General features: G+C 31.4%; 1 protein-coding gene across 2 annotated transcripts in view; it reads right to left on the bottom strand.

Annotated features, from left to right (window-relative positions):
- LOC118184787 (uncharacterized) overlaps window positions 1–20,106 on the bottom strand; it is a 197,908-nt gene that overhangs the window by 109,157 nt on the left and 68,645 nt on the right. For both annotated transcript variants that reach the window (XM_035354515.2, XM_085827652.1), the window contains exons 3-6: window positions 18,747–18,864; window positions 11,507–11,585; window positions 11,240–11,329; window positions 8,930–9,050 (exon numbers count right to left, since the gene is read on the bottom strand). In XM_035354515.2, coding sequence (XP_035210406.2) covers window positions 8,930–9,050; window positions 11,240–11,329; window positions 11,507–11,585; window positions 18,747–18,864 — 408 coding nt within the window. The remainder of the gene's footprint in view (window positions 1–8,929; window positions 9,051–11,239; window positions 11,330–11,506; window positions 11,586–18,746; window positions 18,865–20,106) is intronic.

Raw genomic sequence — 20,106 nt, 5'->3', positions numbered from 1 at the left:
TTTCGTTTTTTCAAAACAACTCATGTTGTCCTTGTGTTTTTGTGTACGCACATGTTTGAGAACATCTGCCCTTCCACCAAGCGAAATCGAAAAATCGCAACGACAGATAGTACACATCGCAAATTTATTACATTTCCTTGAAGAAATAATGGAAGGAAAGTCAACTGTGTACAATTTTTTAAAACGTGCACGAGTATTTCACCTTTCTCGCAGACATATCAAAAGACGATAATTTCTAAAACTATTTTATAAAGGCACGTGTACTCACACAACTCAGGACATTGCTTTGTGCTCATTGGCTAATATATGACAGATGATACGCAGTGGAGCTTGATGCCCATTGGACAACTGGAGGACAACGTTGCTGGATACGTATGCTGTCAATCACAAAGCAGAAATTCTCATCTGATTCGCAAGGTTTCATTTTAGATATAATCTAGAGAAAATTCAGTTGCTTTCAGACGTCCAAAATCACTTTTTTTTTTGTTTGTATAACGAAGTATTAAGCCAAGTTCCATAAAAATCGTGAGAAATATTAAGAATAAGAAAAAGTCGGGAGAACCGGGTTGTAATTGTAAACTGGGTTGGCGGGAGAGCGGTCGAAAATCGGGAGTCTCCCGCCTAAATCGGGAGAGTTGGCAACTCTGCATTAGTAGCAATAGCAAAGAAAGAAGAAAGATTATATAAAGTAAAGAGTTATGTTAAAAATAGTAAAATATTTGCAAATTTGACCAACAGTAAGTTAACGTTAAAAGAAAAATTGCACCGTTCATTTGGACATGTAAATTTTAAATATCTGGATATTATGTGCAAAGATCAGCTATTAGAAGGAATCCCTAAAGAAATAGAAACCAAATATATGAAGTGTGCCATATGTATTCAAAATAAAATGCACAATTTACCATTCAAGAATAATAGAAGAAAAGGAGAAGATATTCTGGAGATTATACATACAGATGTAAATGGACCTCACAGAACAAGTGGATGTAATGGTGAGAAATACTTTGTGAGTTTTATTGATGATTATAGCAAGTTGGCAAAAATTTATTGTATCACATCTAAGGATCAAGTCTCTGATTGCTTAATTGAATATGTAAATGAAATTCAAAATTTAACACGGAAGACTATCAAAGAACTAAGATGTGATAATCGTTGTGAATATATGAATAGCAAGATATACGAATTTGCAAGAGAAAAAGGTTTCAAGATAAAGTCATGCCCACCGTATGTACATGAATTAAATGGTACTGCTGAGCGTTACAACAGAACTATAATGGATATGGCTAGATGTCTTTTAGTCAAAGCAAAAGTTGAAAAACATTACTGGCCGGAAGTAATTAAAGCTGCTGCTTATTTGAAAAACAAGACATTAACAAATATTGTTGTAAAGAAGACACCATATGAAATATCTTTCAATAGGAAACCATCTGCTAACGAATTGAAATTATATGGAAGTAGAATGTATGTAAGAATACCAGAAGAAAAAAAAAGTCTAAGTGGGATAAAAAGGCTGAATTTGGAATTTTACTTGGGTATACAGAAGTTGGATATAGAGTTTTGATGAATAACAGAATAATAGTTGCCAGGCATGTTGACATTATTGAAGAAGACATAATGTGTGTAGGTTGTGATGATGAAGATAAGAATGATGATACAAATACGAAGAATGAACCTCAAAAAGAGTCATGTGAATCGAGTAATGATAACTCCAAGGACAGTGTGATAAATGAAGATGAAACAAAAAGTGGAATGAGACCAAGAAGGCAAATCAAACCACCAGTTCGATTCCATGAAGAATTCGGGTACTACTGTGTTAGTGCAAATTTTTGTGATGCTACAGTTCCAGGTAACTTTGAGGAGGCGACAACATGCAGTGAGGCTGGACATTGGAAAGAGGCAATGGACAGTGAAATGAACAGTCTTGTTAAAAATAACACTTGGACACTAGTGACTAAACCAGAGGATAAAGCAATTCTAGATGTAAAGTGGGTATTCAAAAGAAAACCAGGTAACGTTTTTAAAGCTAGATTAGTGGTTCGAGGTTTCCAGCAAAAAGATAGTATTGAGGATACTTACTCCCCTGTCATTAAGATGCAAACCTTAAAATTGTTACTTTCATATTCTTGTCAGTATAATTTAAATATTCATCAACTGGAAGTTCAGACTGCATTTTTAAATGGTTATGTTGTGTCTGAGGTTTATATTAAACAACCACAAGGCTATAATGATAATTCGAATAGAGTGTATAAATTAAAGAAAGCACTATATGGGTTGAAAGAAAGCCCTCGTGCTTGGTATGAGTGTTTTAACGAGTACATTGAGAGTCTAGGATTTCGTAGAAGTAAATATGATTATTGTCTTTATGTAAAATCTGAAAATGATGTATTTGTTGATGATTTGTTGATATGTTGCAAAGACACTCTGGCAATTAATGATATTAAAGAACAACTACATAATAAATTTAAAATGAAGGATTTAAATAAAGTAAAAAGCTACATTGGAATTGATATTGAATATGATAATGAGAAAAGTACTAATATCTTAACACTCAGGAAAATTATATTGAATCTTTAGCTAAACTGTATGGTATTAAAAATTCAAAGCTTTATGATACACCAATGGAGATTAATCTTTAACTAAGCCAATCTAATTTAAATCAAAATGTCAAATATAGAAATTTAATAGGAGCACTCTTGTATATTAGTCATGGTACTAGACCAGACATATCTTTCAGCGTAAATTATTTAAGTAGATTTCAAAACTGTTATGATGAGACACATTTCAAATATGCTTTGAGAGTTTTAAAGTATTTGTACTTAACAAAACATCTAAAATTAACCTATAGTAAAAATCTTAAAACTGATATTATGAATTGTTATGTTGATGCTGATTGGGCTGGTGATATTGTTGACATAAAGTCAACTACTGGGTTTGTTATTGAATTATTTGGTAATCCAATTTACTGGAAATCCAAAGAGCAAAATTGTGTGACAAAATCTTACACTTTTGCCGAATATATTGCTCCATCTGAGGCTGTGACAGAAATTAATTTCTTAAAAAATGTTGTGAATGATGTTTTTGCTGATATAACTCACTCCATTAAAATTTATGAAGATAATTCAGGAGCTTTGGCCATTGCTAATTATGGGAACTTCACTAAAAATTCAAAACACATAGAAGTTCAATATCATTATGTTTACGAAAATGTTCAAAATGGAGTAATTGAAATTGTAAAGATTGATTCAGAATCAAATATTGCAGATATCTTTACTAAGTCTTTAGGAAAGATTAAATTTATGAAATTCAGAGAAGGTTTGAAATTGAAATAAATTTTGTATACCGTTTATTTAAATATTTTTGCTTGAATTGAAATAGATTTTTGTAATGTCCTTTTGTAAACTAAATTGTGTTTAACTTTGATTTTAACATTTAAGTTAATGAAAGAAACTTTTTAAAAAATAATTTGTGTTAAGTGTTGAATGTTATTGTTTATATCTATGCTTGATTGTAAATGGTAAAGATGAAAAGGTTGCTTATATCTATGTTTGTTTGTAATTAGTAAATATAAATGTAAGGAGGCATGTTAGTTTGGTACATTTATATTTACCATGTTGGCAACACCAAATCTTCCCACCACGTGCGAGCTATGGATGCTGTTGTAATATTTTGCACGCTTTGTTAAGTTTCAATAAAAAATCTGAAAAGATACGTTTCTTATTTTTCAACTTGCTTCTTCATATGATATCGATTTATTTAACAGCCACATACAGCTCTAGTTTTTTGAATGGCCAATCTAACACTGAGATATACTTTTGTCTAGGTAATTTCTTATCTCTCAGTGCCAGTGTAGTGGAGTGCCCTCTTAGACAGATGTGTTTTCTAGGATTTGAGGCATCTACCACTCACAAAACATGTTAAGTTATTCCATGCATTGCTGTTTCAAGGAAAATGAATTGTTCACAAACCTTTTTCAAAATACAACACAAACAGTGGCATAGCTAGGGTGGGGCAAAGGGGGCCATCTGTCCCCGGGTGCAGCATTCAAGGGGCGCCAAATTGATGCTACAAAACTTTTCATGGTTTTTCCCATATGTAACGTGTATACAAGCCAGTTTCCCTTAGAAAGTCCTCCACAAAGGCACCCCCCCCCCCTTAGGCAGATATCTCTAGTGTGCTTTGCCATAATTAAGTAAACCAAACCAAACCAAACCTCATGGTTTTGTGAATCACTTATTGCTTACTTTATGGTTCGGGTTTGTTGAATTTAAATTTTTTAAAATTTTTATTATAGATCCTACTCGATGAAAAAGTTATATATACAACTGTCAAATACAACAAATCCGAAGTCTTCACAGTAAAAAAAGTGAGAGAAATTGGAAAATGGGCTGTGGCTAGAGAATTTCAAGTTGATAAGTCATGTAATGGGCGGTGGAAGTCTGAACAAGAAGAATAAGAGAAAATGCCTAAGAATAAAAAAGGTTTTTTTTGGACTGGCATCAAAGCCTGGCCTGTTTTGGAAGATAATTTATGGAAATGGAAAATAGAGCAGAGAAAAAAAGGGTTATTAGTGTCAACAGTTTAGAATTCTCCTTCAAGCGTAAACTAACTCTCAACAAAATTAACATTAAAAGCTCTGTTGGAGGACCTAATTGGTTTTCAGGTTCACGAAATGAAAGTAATTATCCATCAGAAACAAAATATCAGTTCGTCAGAAGCTTCTTATGGACTGGATTGATAAAAAAATAGCTTTTTTGCAGTACACAGCTAAAAAAAAATTAAAGAACAAAATTTGAATAGAGGGCAAATAATTAGTATGGATGAAGTGCCCATTACTTCTGAATACTCTCCAAGCAGAACTGATCATTCAATAGGTAAAAACACTCTGTGTTAAAAATTGGGATAAAAAACTTCTTTTACTTGCATTTTGGGTTCCACTGCCAATGAAGAAAAGTTTAAACCTTCGATAATTTTTAAAAGAAATACAGTTCAAAACCAAATGTCCCTTAAGGCATTATTTATGCCAATGCAAAAGGATAGATGTGTGAAGAAGTGAGACTTTTTTTTTTTTACTTAGATAAATCTATCGAAAAGGAAAAGTGCTTTTTCCAACCTTGGCAACTCATCATTCTGGATTCAATGCAATACCATTTAGTGAATATGATCAAATCTGAAGTAATAAAAACTTAGCACCAGTGTCACTGAGACACTAAGTGGGTTTACAAAAATTTTACAGCCACTAGGTCTCATTAGCAATAGAAATTTCAAGCACAAACTATGAAAGCGGTGGGAGGAATGTATGCAAAGCAAACTTCATTCCACCACAAATTCCCAACGGGTAAGAAAAACTTTGCATGAGGACGTTGCTTGCTCAGTCAATGAAACATGGCAATCAGCCCGAGTTGATATGATCATATCAGCTTTCATTAAATGGAAAATCATTGAAAAAGAAGATGCAAATCAAAATAGTGACATCGAAAGAGGTTATTTAGAACAGAATGATAGAAGTGACCCTGACGATCATTTGCAAAGTTTCTTTAATTCTGACACTGATGAGTAAGATTTTGAATATTTTGTATAAATAAATGCAGTTTAATTACAAAATTTTGTTTAATTATCTAATTTATTTATATTATTTTTTATAATATGGCAATATATGTTAATAAAAAAGTTTACTGAACACTTCAAAGTTATGTCTATTAGAAATCAGCAGAGTTTGTCTTTCACAAATTAAAGATAAGATGCCCATTTATGATTATTATTATTTTGTTTATTTCTATGTTAGCTTTATAGTTATTTTGCACATGTTGTAAAATGTTATTAGTGATGATTACACCAATATGGAACCGAATAAATGAATATTAAGAGCCATGTTTCAGAATTTGTTGCTGCAGCATATGTGGGGATATGACTCATTAGATGAACTTTAATTTTTTTTAGTCAATTATAATGTGTGCGGCATATATGCCAGGGCGATCAAAATTATTGTGCTTTTGAGACAGCTTAAATGGAAACGAGAAGACTAAAGTCTCTTACATTAATTTTCATCAGTAGTAAACCAAAATTACATAGAACATAAATACTGAAATTATATGTGACACTCAGTGTCAAGCTCAAATTGTTTTTCATGATCCATGCCGATACTGCAATTCATACAGAATTTCAATTTTATTATTAAATGAATTGCAAAAAAAATTCTGTTTACCATAGATAATAATCTTTCATTAAAGAATCTTCATTATTATCAACTTTTGTATTAGTTAATAAATTACGCTGATTTTCTACATGAATTTTTTCTCTTCATTCCACAGTTAAAATTCATAGCCTATTCAAATTTTAATTTGGGACAGAATTCCCCCCCCCCGGGAATCTCTGAAATGTTCGGACTAGCTCCATTGCCTAATTGCATAACCATGTTATTCTCCATTAAAGAATATTAAACTTACTGTTCCAAAGAAAATAAAAGAAGCCTACTACAGCTTAATTATCAATTTCTCAACATTGAATTTAGACTTTTATGCTTGAAAATTCATTCTGAAATGACATTCCCTTGTAGGAGGGGAGGTTCACATTTTCTGAAATCTTACATGATAATTTAAAATTTAAATCTATATATATGTAAAATATAAAAAAATATGATGGCTTTGCTCTATGCGAGCAGGCAACCTCTGATTAACTTTTCGCAATTTCAGGATCTTTACCCTAGACCAGTACTTTTGAGAACATTCAGGCATGTTATGTAACCACTGCTATAAATGAAGAGCTCGCGGCATTTTTCATCAGACCGCTTTCTCCCTCTACAGCTGTTAATACATCTGCTGCCGCTCTTCCTACCTGCTTCCCTTTGTTTGAACAATATATCACAGTAAATCTAAATTTAATACTATTTACAAATTACTATCGCATATGCAATCTTGGAAAATCAAAAGGAATAATGATCTTTCATTTTAAGTGAATAAAGTTACGGAGTTTTAAATTAAAATTCTTCTGTGTCTTCAATTCAGATGTCTTCCCACTCCACAATGATCACACATGGACACTGATGTGACCAGATTGCCAAGCTTCATTCATGTGCGACTGCCAAAATATGACATACATATATATATGTAATACATTATTTCTTCATCTTAAATGATTAACTTTAGTCAAAAATAAAATTAAAAAAAAAAGTTAATTTTTCAGAAATACAAAGACTGTTGCTTTCATTTATTATTTTTTAGGAAAAACATATGATAGGCAAGAATACTCTAAATATCAAGGCTAGAGAAATAAGCAACACATGATGGGGGGGGAATCTGTTATCCTATCATTAAAACTGAAGTTGTAGGGTCTCTGACAGGTCCTATTTACTTTCTATTATATGTGAACGACATACCACACACCCCATACACTACTCTAGCCATGTATGCTGACGACACGGTGATCCTAGCAAAAAATACATCCCTAAACCCCGTAGCACAAGCATTACAAATACACATACACACACTTGAAGCCTGGCTTAAAAAATGGAAGATACAGATAAATATGGATAAGTCAGTTGCAGTATTATTCACAAGGAAAAGAAAGATCAATCAATGTATTAAAATGTATGATACAGTCATTCCGTGGGCTTCGCAAGTAAAATACCTATGTGTTATGTTGGATAGGATCTTAACATGGAGGCCTCACACTACACAAGTAATTAATAAATTCCAAGCTGCTAAACAAAAACTTGCCCCCTTAATTTCTTGGAACTCAGTTTTATCTTTAGACAATAAATTGCTCCTTTACAAAGCAATGTTGTGTTCCATTATAATATATGCCTGTCTTGTTTGGGGCTTTGCCAGTACAGTACACATGAATAAACTGCAAGTTTTGCAGAATGTTACTCTTCGTCAGATAACCAAGAGTCACTAGTTTATCAGGAATATAGATATTCAAAATGAACTTAAAGTTTCAGAAATTAAAAAGTTTATGACTAAAATTGCCAAAAAATTCTTTAAGAACATAGATAAGGTTGAAAATGAAAGTATTCCATCAATTAACTATGATTATAATGACATTAACAATGCCAGAAGACCAGGAGCACTGTTAAGGGCATTAAACTGATGTTTATGAAAAACTTGACTTTTACTTTATTTAGCATACTCAGGAAATATATCCTCATAATATACCTTACAGCTTTCATTTTTGAACAGTAATTGTGTTTATTATTAATTATGTTTTAAATTTAATTCTCTTGCTTAGAAACAATTGTAATTCCTATAAGTAGATTATCATGTGACATAGTAAATCATTCCCATCTTTTTGGCTCTACCAACCCTCTAAAAGTATGGCTCTGAACCCTGCCCCCCCTCCTATGCCTGCCAATAGCGTATGCACCACACTTTCTCTTCCCACTTAGCACTCCCACCACGTGAATCCAGCTCAGTTAGACAGAAGACACCGAAGACAGAGGTTCGCGCTTTAGACAGCAAAGATGGAACTGACATTTCGAAGTTGAAATGAATTGTTTCCTCAGCACCTAGCTGCAGCTACTAATCGACCTGTTTCAAGCACCATCTATGATTATTCCAATGCCGAAATTGCCTCATTTTCGATTAAATCTGCGATAAATTGCTCTTCTAACTTCTACAGCTCATCGCTATAATTGCATCAAGATTTACATGCCAATTATTGCTATCTACAATCCTCATTATTTAATTCTAGGACTGTAATATTCAATTTTTTAAGACTTTTTGATATACCATGCAAATTTAAAGATATGCCCACCATCTTAGGTAGCTAAACACAGGGTAGGAAAGTGTTCCAGGAACCTGACTGCGTGACTTCATCACTTAAGATAAACTGAAGTTGTTATAACAACTTGAATTGTAAATACAGGCTCTTGATATAATATCAAGATTTCATAATTTGCATTTCTTATGATGAGAAAAATACAAAACATAATTACCAAGTCTGAAAAATCATTTTGTCCAATATCTAACCTACTGAGCTCAGTAAGTCTTGCCATGGATTTTGGAAGAAGCTTTAGGTGGTTTTCTCTTAATTCAAGAATTTTTAGGCGGGATAACCTAAGGAAATATTATTATTATCAAATATTCAATCATAACAATTCCTGTGCATTTAACAGTTGTAAAATATTTACACAAACATTTATACATATATTATTCAAAACTTCAAATCTGTTTCCCTTAAACATATAATACATTTTATTACTTCAATATACAATACATACTATTAAGTTATGACACATACATATAACCCAGATAGCCCTGTTATTTATAATATTTAAAGGAAAAAATAAACACTATACACAAATCAAAAATAAAAATTATTTCATGAGCAAAAAAGTAAGATAGAATTAATTTCAACATTATTGTTATCTCATGTTGTAATAAACTGAAGTCTTAAAGAAAAGGTAGTTTTTAGATGTTCAACATTTATCCTCAACTAAAACTTGACAATTTCTAAAGGAGTTAGCAAATACTCTTCAAGAAATTTGCTCAAATCCTTATATTGCTGAATTGTACATCAGTCTAAGTAATTCATTTATGTTCTAACTCCCTCCTAATAAAATTTTGTATGAAAATAATTAAATTTTATTTTTTATTCACTAGCTAAAACTTAAAAAATTATTCCCAAATGAATTTATAAACTAAGAAAGGATAAATCTCCCCAATAAATGAATTTAAAAGACAAATTTCTATACTCTTCTGTTATCAGGACATGAGTAATCCAGTCTTGATAACAAAACAGTATCCAAATTTCATTAAAGAATAGTTTGTTAGCACTTTTCTAACTCCTATTTATTAATAGCCAAGAAAAAGTTTTTGTATCTAAGCACATACATTCCAAATATGATTTGAAATTATTGTATACTTCCATTTCAATAAATTTCTTCTTATTATAATTCAGCTTTCAAAGATTTAAAAAATTATTTGCATCACTATCTAGTTTAACTTTCCTTGTGCTTTTAATATTACATGTATATAACACACAAATATGTGTGTGAGAGATGAAAGTGACAATCTCTCAACACTAAGCAATACAATAAAATGATGCATTTAATGTTTCCGAATATGAAAAAGAATATTGTGCATTAGCTAACCACTGTTGAACAGGGCGGGGGGGGGGGGGAATGCAATGGAACATTTTATGGGAACACTTTAAATAAATTATACTTTGTCTCAAAACACACTTTCCTGAGGAACAGCCAACAATCAACTGTACTCAAATATCCTGCTCAAATGTCATACATTAACCTTTACATCAGAACTAATTTCTGACTCAAAACAGGACTGATGTCTTCCCAAAGTTTAAACGTAAAATCTACTTTTGCATGGAAAAAATAGCTGTCAGGCAAAAGACCAGTTTCCCAAATTCGATTCCCAGTTTCACTGGTGTAAGAATTTTTTACAATAGATTAAATGAGTTTACAAAACTTTGTTGAAAGAGAGTACATGCTAACAGTGCATGGAATTTTATCCTACTCAGTAAAAAAACTGGTTTGTGTAGCTCCAGGATTCATTTCAGAGAAAAAAATACTAATGGAGTGGTTACATACATAGCCCAAGGTCATACTATCTTCTGTACATAAGTATCTTTCCCTCTAACAATATTACAAATATTACCACCATCAGAAAACTTCTAAAATGGCTTTAAAGTTCTATAAGTGCTGAAACTATGCAACACTAAAATGTTAAGAAGCTAATATCATGAGATGATTCAGATTCAAGATAAACTAGGACAATAAAGGAATTAAATGAAATTATAACTAACAAGATAGTATCATCTAAATTCTCTTTTATCAAATTATATCTTATTATTTTAGCAAATCCATCATAACATAATACGTACATCTAAAATAGATAAGATGATCTTTTAAAGAATTTAAAATAGCATATATAAACATTAACAAAAACAGGAGTGATATGATTTTACCATGAACAATCTCTTTGACAATAATAATGATTATGGAAAATAAATGTATTTATATTACAGTGGAAAAGAAAAACTTAAGTTGTGACATAATTATGTTATTTCAATAATTTTATTCAAACTCCTACTTTCTAATTATTCGATTTGCTTCCTATTCAGCAAATATTCTACATGAACTTCATCTTTGAACACCACTGAATACCAGTTTGTCTCACTAACAATTTATATATATATATATATATATATATATATATATATATAAAGAGAGAGAGAAGAAGATTTAATTAAAAGATAATAATACAAATAGTTAAATGATAAATACCTTCCAAAATTTGCTGGGAGATATTCCAAAAATGTATCATTTAGATAAAGTTCTTGTAGATTGATGAGATATGTGAATCCTTCAGGAAGCCTTTAGAAAAGAAAATATTGCAAATATTTACTAAATTTCATAACATTAAGCCAAAATAATCTTATATTGAAATATGATATGTCCTACACATTTAATACCAAGATGTATACAGATAGACTAGAACATATATATGTATTAATGGGCAAAGCAAATTTAAAAGCAATTTAAAAGACTCACTTTCCTAAAGGATTTACACTAGCATCAACAACTGTAAGGCACTTGCATCCTTTTATATTTTCTGGAATTTCTAAAACACCTAGAAATGAGATAACTAGTTTTATCACTTAGAATTTAAAAAATAATAATCACTTTGAACAAGTGGCAAAAATTAAAATTTTTATATGAAATACAGTAAGTGCCTCTTAATTGTGACTGCATTTGTCCACAGCTATTTTGATACCATTAACTGAATTCAACATTTAATACATTCAACAATGAGGAAAAATGTCCTTCAAAACAGCAACAGAATTTAACGAACTTAATATCAAAATATTCAGAAACATGTAAATATTTTGACAGCATTTTAATTAGGAAAATGCAACAGTTTATTTATGAATTTCTTAAAATGTTTTTAATGCAAAAGTTCATTTAAGAACAGTTTTAACATTTCTGGAAATTATTTGACCAATAATGTTTCCTAATCTTAATATTCAGAAGGCACTTTTTATAAAAGAGAACCTGCCAGTTTAAAATTTAAAAAAAAAAAAAAAAAAAAAAAAAAAAAAAAAAAAAAACTTTAGTTAGTTGTTTAGGTTTTTAAGGGAAAGGCAAAAAATTCAGCAGAATTCCTTTAGCTCCTGAAAAAGAAAAATTTGCAACTGATTGCCCTTAAAATCGAAAGAGTGATTTAAAATCTACATTTATAAGACTAGCATCAGGGGCATAGCTAGAGGGGGGAAAGGGGGGCATCTGTCCCCGGGCGCAGAATCCAAGGGGCGCCAAACTGATGTTACGACATTTTAGAATTAAATGTTTTCCACCCTTGGCAACCAGTAGGGGGTGCGAAATCTTCAGTTGTCCCTGGGCACTGAAAACCCTAGCTACGACTCTGACTAGCATACTTCAAACTAAGATTACTTTTCTCCTGGTGTTAAATGGTTGACTGAAATAAAAACCAAACACCAAACTATTTGGAGACTTAACCCCTCACTTAACAACATTTCTGTATGAACTAGCAATTATAAAATCTGTTTTGACCTTATGCTGTCCAGACGGGAAAGTGGCTAGTGACTCTGACTGATTGACCGTAGAGCCCAGGTTTGAATCTCAGAGAAGGCATAAATGTAAATTGTCTGTCCTTTCATGGGAGGTAATGGTGGCTGCCTATTAGGTGCCTGTGCCTGCATAACAAAATGGCCACCACTTCTGGCCCTAGTAGTGACCAAAGCTTAAAACGGATAAGTACCCGCCATTTAAAAAAAGGGGGGAAGACGGTTATTTGGTGAATTTTTCTGTTATTTGCGATTTTAAAAAAGTTTTACAATAACAGTTTAATAATAATAACTGAATTGCTGATCACAATAAGGGGTGTATTTACCATGTTTTCATATAAAAATGAACGAGATTCCCACAAATCAATAACAATATCTTAATGATAACATTAACTGTAATCACATCAAGCATCATCTACTGTAAATCATAATTACATGCATACATAAAAATTCATATGAATAAAACACATTTGAAAAATATATTACATTTCTGCACTTATTCAGATTAAATATCAGTCATATCAAATTTTGCACAAAGTATCAAAGTTTTATATAATGCTTTATTTTTTCATTTATTAATTTTTACATCATAATACTCTAAAAAAGAGGGGACAAAAAGAAAGGAAGAAAGAAATTTTTATTACACAACAGTGCAAAGTTCAGCAGTCTTTTAAGCACATATATAATAACTAGAACGCCCGGCGGTCATACGAAATGACCTAGATATTATAAGTTCTGTTACCTAAATATTATATGATTCTGACCTAGATATTATAAGCTGTTCTAGATATTATAAGTTGTAATTAAAATGATTTGTGCAAAGGTGTCTGCTAATTTAAACTGAATTACCCAGGGCAGGCAGCGAGGACGTCCCTTTGCTTACTGCCCCGTAGAGTTTCCCCCTTCTACTTCCTTAATTGCTTTAAGAAGAGTGGAATAAAGGAAACTACTGGTGGTACATTTCTCAAGAGCCCACCGCTAGCTTAAACAATAAAGATGATTTAAATAATGAAATGTCAATTCACATGTCAAAGATCTCTTTGTACACATTTCTTGTGTACATCTTTCCATCATTTTTAAGCTAGCCTTGCAGAGGGATATCATTTATTTTTAATTTCACAATGGTGGCCAAAATTGTGGACACTTTTGGAAATTTTTATGTTTTTGAACTTTGTATGCTTATAGGAAACATTATGTTTCACAAAATGCAAACTTGTATATATCATTTTAAAGAGAATTTATTACCGAATTCAATACAAAACACAAAATTCAATTATTTGCAATACAAAAAAAGTTAAACGATAATAGTTATCGATATACATTAGATAGTGATGATTGCAGTGAGTTATCAGTACTTAGTAGGGTCATAATACAGGGAAGACCCATCCTCCTAGTCCCACTGGACCATATGATTATAAAGGGTCGACCCCCTCAAGTACTTAGTAGGGTACCCTTTATTTTTGATTACAGCTTCACATTGACGTTTCATTGAGCTGACAAGAGTTTTAAGCTCTTCTTTTGTTATTACATGATGCCAGGAAACAATTATAGCCTCAATTAGTTCTCTTTTATTTGATGGGCGCCTCATTTGGACAACAGTTTTCAAACGGTGCCACAAATTTTCGATAGGATTGAGGTCAGGACTGTTTCCTGGTCATGACAACAATTTAATGCTCTTTGTACAAAACCACTCTTTCGATATTTTGGCCGTGTGGCAAGGAGCAGAATCCTGCTGAAAAATAAACGAAACATTGTTGGAAAAGATATCTCTGATGGAAAGTAGAAGTTTTGGTTCTAGAATAGTGTCAATGTATTTTCTGGCATTCAGTGTCCCATTGATGACATGAAGGCGACCAATACCATCTGCTGACATGCATGACCAACTGGTTTCATAACACTAACTGGGTTCTTCACAGTTGCTTGAATGCAGTCAGGATGTAACTCTTCTCCTATTCTACGTCTTACATATTTTCGCCCATCACTACCAAATAACGATATCTTAGTTTCATCACTCCATATAACTTGTGACCACTGATCATCTGTCCAATTAATGTGTTCCTTTGCCCACTGTAGCCACCCTTTGCCACTTCCTTTTTTTTTTTTTCGTTGCTAAAAATTAAGATAAGGCTTTTTTTGTGGAATTCTACCTCTCAGACCAACATCTGTTAATCTTCTCCTGATTGTTCTTGAACTGACAGAAACACCAGCATCATTCAGATCATTTCTGATGGCCGCTGATGACATTTTTCTATCTTGGAGACATAGTCTCTTTATTCTTCTATCATCAATAGATGTGGTGCACCTTTTTCGGCTTTTTCCTTCTTTGTATTTTACTGAATTTGTCTCCTGATATCGTAAACAAAACTTTTGGACTCCAGATGTAGTCACTGAACCACCCACCTGTCTTGCAATTTCAGCATAGGAAAGACCACTTTCTCGTAACACAATAATATCACATCTCTTTCTAGGTGTCCAATCTACTCTTTTATTTGATGTCATTGCTTCTTGACTAAATATTAAAATTTTTTACAAAAATTCCTACTTGTAATTGCAGTGTATAAGAAACAGGTCCTCCTCATACAGAAGAAAGCAAAATAATGAATTGTTTCAAGTGTAAACGAGAACAGTGATTGGCCAGGAAAGCTAGACATTACAAACCACTTCATAACTGTGTTTTTTATTTATATTATAAGTACATATAACTTTTTTTTTGTATTGCAAATAATTGAATTTTGTGTTTTGTATTGAATTCAGTAATAAATTCTCTTTAAAATGATATATACAAGTTTGCATTTTGCGAAATGTAACATTTCCTATAAGCATACAAAGTTCAAAAAGTTCCTCGTATTCCAAAAAATTCTCCGAATCCATCGATACCATTCTCATCTTCATACGACACTAATCAGCCAAAATATTAATTAAAAACTGCAGAAACATTAACTTCTGCGCTCATTTTTCTGAGTGGCAACAATATACTATCGCGACACACACTTAGTGTGCTTATATATATAAAGATGAGTCAAAGGGAAATTTTATTGCAATGAAAAGAAATCTTATTTTAATGTAGCATCAATAAGTAACATATTAGTGAATTTAGATGGGAATAAGAAAAGAAAAAAAAAAAAAAAAAAAAATTCTAAGCATTTACCATCAGAAGTGATAACTCAGTTTTAGAAAGAAGCATAACTTTAATAGACTTTGGAACAGTTAAATGTCATTATTTAGTGAATTCTTTAGCCAAGGAACCCATACATGCTATTAGTGATTATGAGATTGATGCTCCAGGTTCGAGAAAAAAGGCCATTTCTATTATGTGTAAAAATATACTAGAGTCTTGGATTACACGAGGGATGAAGTCTAACAGAAAAAACAGTTTTTCACATTTTTTAAAAGTGAAGAAGAAAATTAAAATCATGAACAATATCGACTTCAATCAGCTTGTTATAGGCCATGGTTGCTTACCAGAATATTTTTTGAGATTTGGTGTCCAGGACAATCCATTCTGTAAAATTTACATAGTATGTGATAACATGTATTTCCTAGAATCATGTGAATTAATTCAAGATAAAAATAATTAATCTGAAAGAATTTTGAAATCTCCAGCGAATGTGACTATTACTCTAAGGGAAATATAAAAATTACACAGGATATTATGAAAATTATTAACAATAAGAAGGATAGGATCAGAATTCAAAGTTAGAGTCCTTTTCCTCCTTTTTTTTTTTTTTTTTTTTTTAACATGTGTGTTGTGAGGGTGTAATATGTCTGTGCTTCAGATTATATGTTTTGTTTTTCTCATTTTTTATACTTTCTTCCCCCACCCTCTCTTTAATGCTTCCTCTGGTGCAGCCCATTTTCAGCTATTAAGTGAATTTACATTTGCTAGGTGGGCTGGGCTGAACCCAGATTCTAACTAATTAACAGTTAAATGACAGACTGTTAAAATACAAAACAAACTCATTATAAGGATTCATACAACATACATACCAAAAGTCAAGTCATTTGAAGTACTCTATTACAATATCTCAACGAATTGCACAAAATGTTAAAGCATCTTATTAAGCCTTAAAATGTCAACTAATAAACTCAAAAAATTTATAATATTTTAATATATTAAGTTAACACACTTGTAATTCATGAGACTAGCTGATAAATAAACCCACCTGATTATTCAGTACAAGCAGAAATTTTATACTTAAATTTAAATTACTAATTTCTTATTCTAGCAGTTAACCCAGTGATATGATAGCATAGTGATTCAGAATTTTCAACAGGTTATGAAATTTATGCAAGAAAACTATTGAAAAAAATTCTATAATAAATTTTGGAATAATATATGAAAATGGAAATAACAGCTAGTAAGCAAATGGAAGATTAAAATTGAAAATAACAAAAACATTGCCAGGAAAAATAGAATACAATCCTCTTACAATTTTCCATCATCTTTAAATGGAATATAAAAAAGCTGTATCTCAATATTAGATTGTAAAAAAAAATTTTAAGCATAACAAAGAAAGTAGCTCTTATTACTTACTTATTATTAGTAGCTCTTACTGAAATTCCTAAACATTTAAATTCAAAAGAACTCCAAAAATAAACCAACTAAACTGATTCCAAATTTCTTAAGCAGTTCTACTTATTCTTTTTCTAAAGTATAGGCGAAAAGTAATGGGATACTTGAATACCCAAGAACAGTTAGTTTTAAGCTTTTTCATGAATACACTTTCTGAAAGCATCTGACATGTTATCAAACTAGTGAGAAATTGTATATGTACTAACTTGGATACAAAAGGAAATCTGACGCATATTCTTAACTTGAATTTTAAAGTGTAATGGTCCCAATACAAGGGCCTGCTATTGGTCACATTTATGCCTTTTCTTATAGATTTGATGACAGAGAGGCAAGTAGCACAGAAACACAATGTGTCTAAGATTAAAGTTTTGTGCAGAATGATTTTGTTTCAGTTCAGATTTGGCCCCTCTTTCCTTAATAATAAGATTTGGTTCCTAAACCTGAAATCATTATTAGTTGAAGTATTAAGTAAGCATATGCATCATGAGCATTATACAAGAATTATAGGTACTTCCTTATTACAGCAGCTCCTAAAATTTAATCACGAAATCAACTGAAATGTTACATTTAGCAAGGCATAAGAACATATGGTGTGATACCTAAATATGTGATATTTGGACTTTGAGATGAAGTGATTTGATTTTTGGAAATCCAAAGTCAGATTGAATTGTATGTGGAATTCTGAAAGCCAAGTGTTTAAGTTGTATTGGCTTATCTGATATTTTTGATTCGTTGAATTCATTTAACTTATTATCAGCTGATAAATTGCAACTTAACATAAAATTTTTAGCCATAAAATTCCTGTTTTTATAAATTATTTGGAATCTTGGAAGAAGCATGTTTAAGGAGGTTTTTAAGGATACAGATATTAAGAATAAAATATCAAATCATTTGCAGTACCTCAATGATGAATTTAAATATTACTTTCCTAAGTCAAGTGACAATAATATTTATAAATTGCGGGCAGATTCTTTTCATGTTGACATAGATGTGCCGCCAGAAACACTACAAGAGCAAGCTTTGGAAATTAAAAATTATTCTGTAGGCAAATAGGACTTTGAAAAGATTGGTAAGCCACTATATTTTGGGTAAAATACCTCAACATTTATCCCACCATACCAGAGCAAGCATTACAACTGTACATACTGTTTTAAAGCACTTACTCAAGGAAACTCAGTATTGCTACCGGTATATATTGCACACTTTCTTCTGTTTACCCAAGTATTGAATATCTTGTCAAAAATAAGCAAACACAACGGTCTCATAGATTTATTAGTTTTTTTCTTACCAAATGTGCCTGAAACAACATATTTTTATAATAAAACCATTATAAACTATTTTTTGTTTTTATTACCCTTATAAGTAAGTAATATTATTACAGGGGAATGGGGGTGCAGGAATTTCCATTTTTGGCAGGAGGGAGGCATGGAAAAAAAATCTTTAGGAACCCATGACTTAGAGAGAGATAGTTTAGATTTTCTGATTCGTTTTACAAAACTGAGGTAATTTAATACCAACATCATATAAATTAAATATAAAACGTGCATATACATATATAGCATTATATATAGTGCATTAAATATAAAGAGAGATGAAGCATAAAATATACTGATTGAATAATGCTAATTCTTACCATTTTTGCTAATATCCAGCTGTTCTAAATTAATCAATGATGCAATAGCTGGAGGAAGAGTTTGAATCTCGTTGTCACTTAAGTTTAATTTTTTTAGGCCATGGCAGTGGAATAAAGGCTGAAATAAAGTATTTTCATTAGCAACTCAATGATCTCAGAATATAAAAAGAAAATTAATTATAATAAAATGAATAGCTAAATGCATATAAAATAACATTTGGTCAACATTTGGAACATTAAGTCAACATTTGGAAGAATATAATCAATGGATTCTAAAACAATAATAACCAGAGTCCGAATTTTTAGGTCACTGAAAATGACCTTGAAAATGGCTGAAAAAAACACCCTTAAAAATAAAAAAATAATAATATAAAAATGATACAATTGATAAATATTGGCAAATGGATTAAAAACTTACACATACCTGAATTTTTTTACACATACCTGAATTTTTTTATATTTTCTTCTGAATTCTAATTCTTGCACAAATGTATTACAATTGCCCTGAATTATTAAGAGCTTCTTGATGTTTTATAAACTGAAAGAACTTCTGCTGTCAGTTTATAAGTTTTTATATCATGCAAATCTTATCTCGACATTGACTGCTGTTACCGGAGCATACTTGAAAAAAACTGTACCACTTATAGTTAACTCTTCTTCAGTTTCAAAAGAATATGCTTCTTCTGTCAAGCTGAGAGATATTTTACGCATAGTTTGGAAGCCACAGTTAACAGCAAATGCAGTGTTTGAAACATTGGCTTTTTTTTAAAATATCATCTAATTTATATTATATATTCATTAATTTATATAAAGTTCCATATTTAACTCTTGTTAGGATTTAATAGTTGAAATTAGCGAGATTTTATCTGTGTAGTAAACAACCTGTGCAATTTGAATCAAAGAAGGACTTTACCATTTGACGCCCTCCAAAAAAAGGCTTTTACAGAGATAGAAAAAAAACATTGTACACAGCTGTGAGTGTGTAATTCCATGTAAATGTCTGTGGAGTCTACATCTATATACCGTATTTGACGGCATATAAGACGCACCCTTATTTAGACGACCACACACAAGGAAAAAAGTTTCAATAACGTGGTTTCTTTTAGTTCTCATGTTTCGTAAAAGCCAAATAAACAATTATTGAATGCAATTACCTTCATGTATAAGACGCAGGTAACTTTTTTGAGACCAAATTTAGGAAAAAAAGTGCGTCTTATATGCCGTCAAATACGGTAATCCTTTTGGGGGGTGGCTTAAATGTTACTGTCCTTTGATTCAAATTCTGTTTTTTCCACGATAAAATTAAATCTTGCTAATTTCGACCATTAAATCCTAATAAGAGCTAAATATGGAACATGTT

The sequence above is a fragment of the Stegodyphus dumicola genome, chromosome 12, assembly GCF_044657685.1.
Source record: "Stegodyphus dumicola isolate Sdum_Otavi_A_Nest chromosome 12, ASM4465768v1".
Lineage (NCBI taxonomy): Eukaryota > Metazoa > Arthropoda > Arachnida > Araneae > Eresidae > Stegodyphus > Stegodyphus dumicola.
The sequence above is the reverse complement of the archived record's forward strand: the minus strand, read 5'-3'. Positions and strand labels throughout refer to the sequence as shown.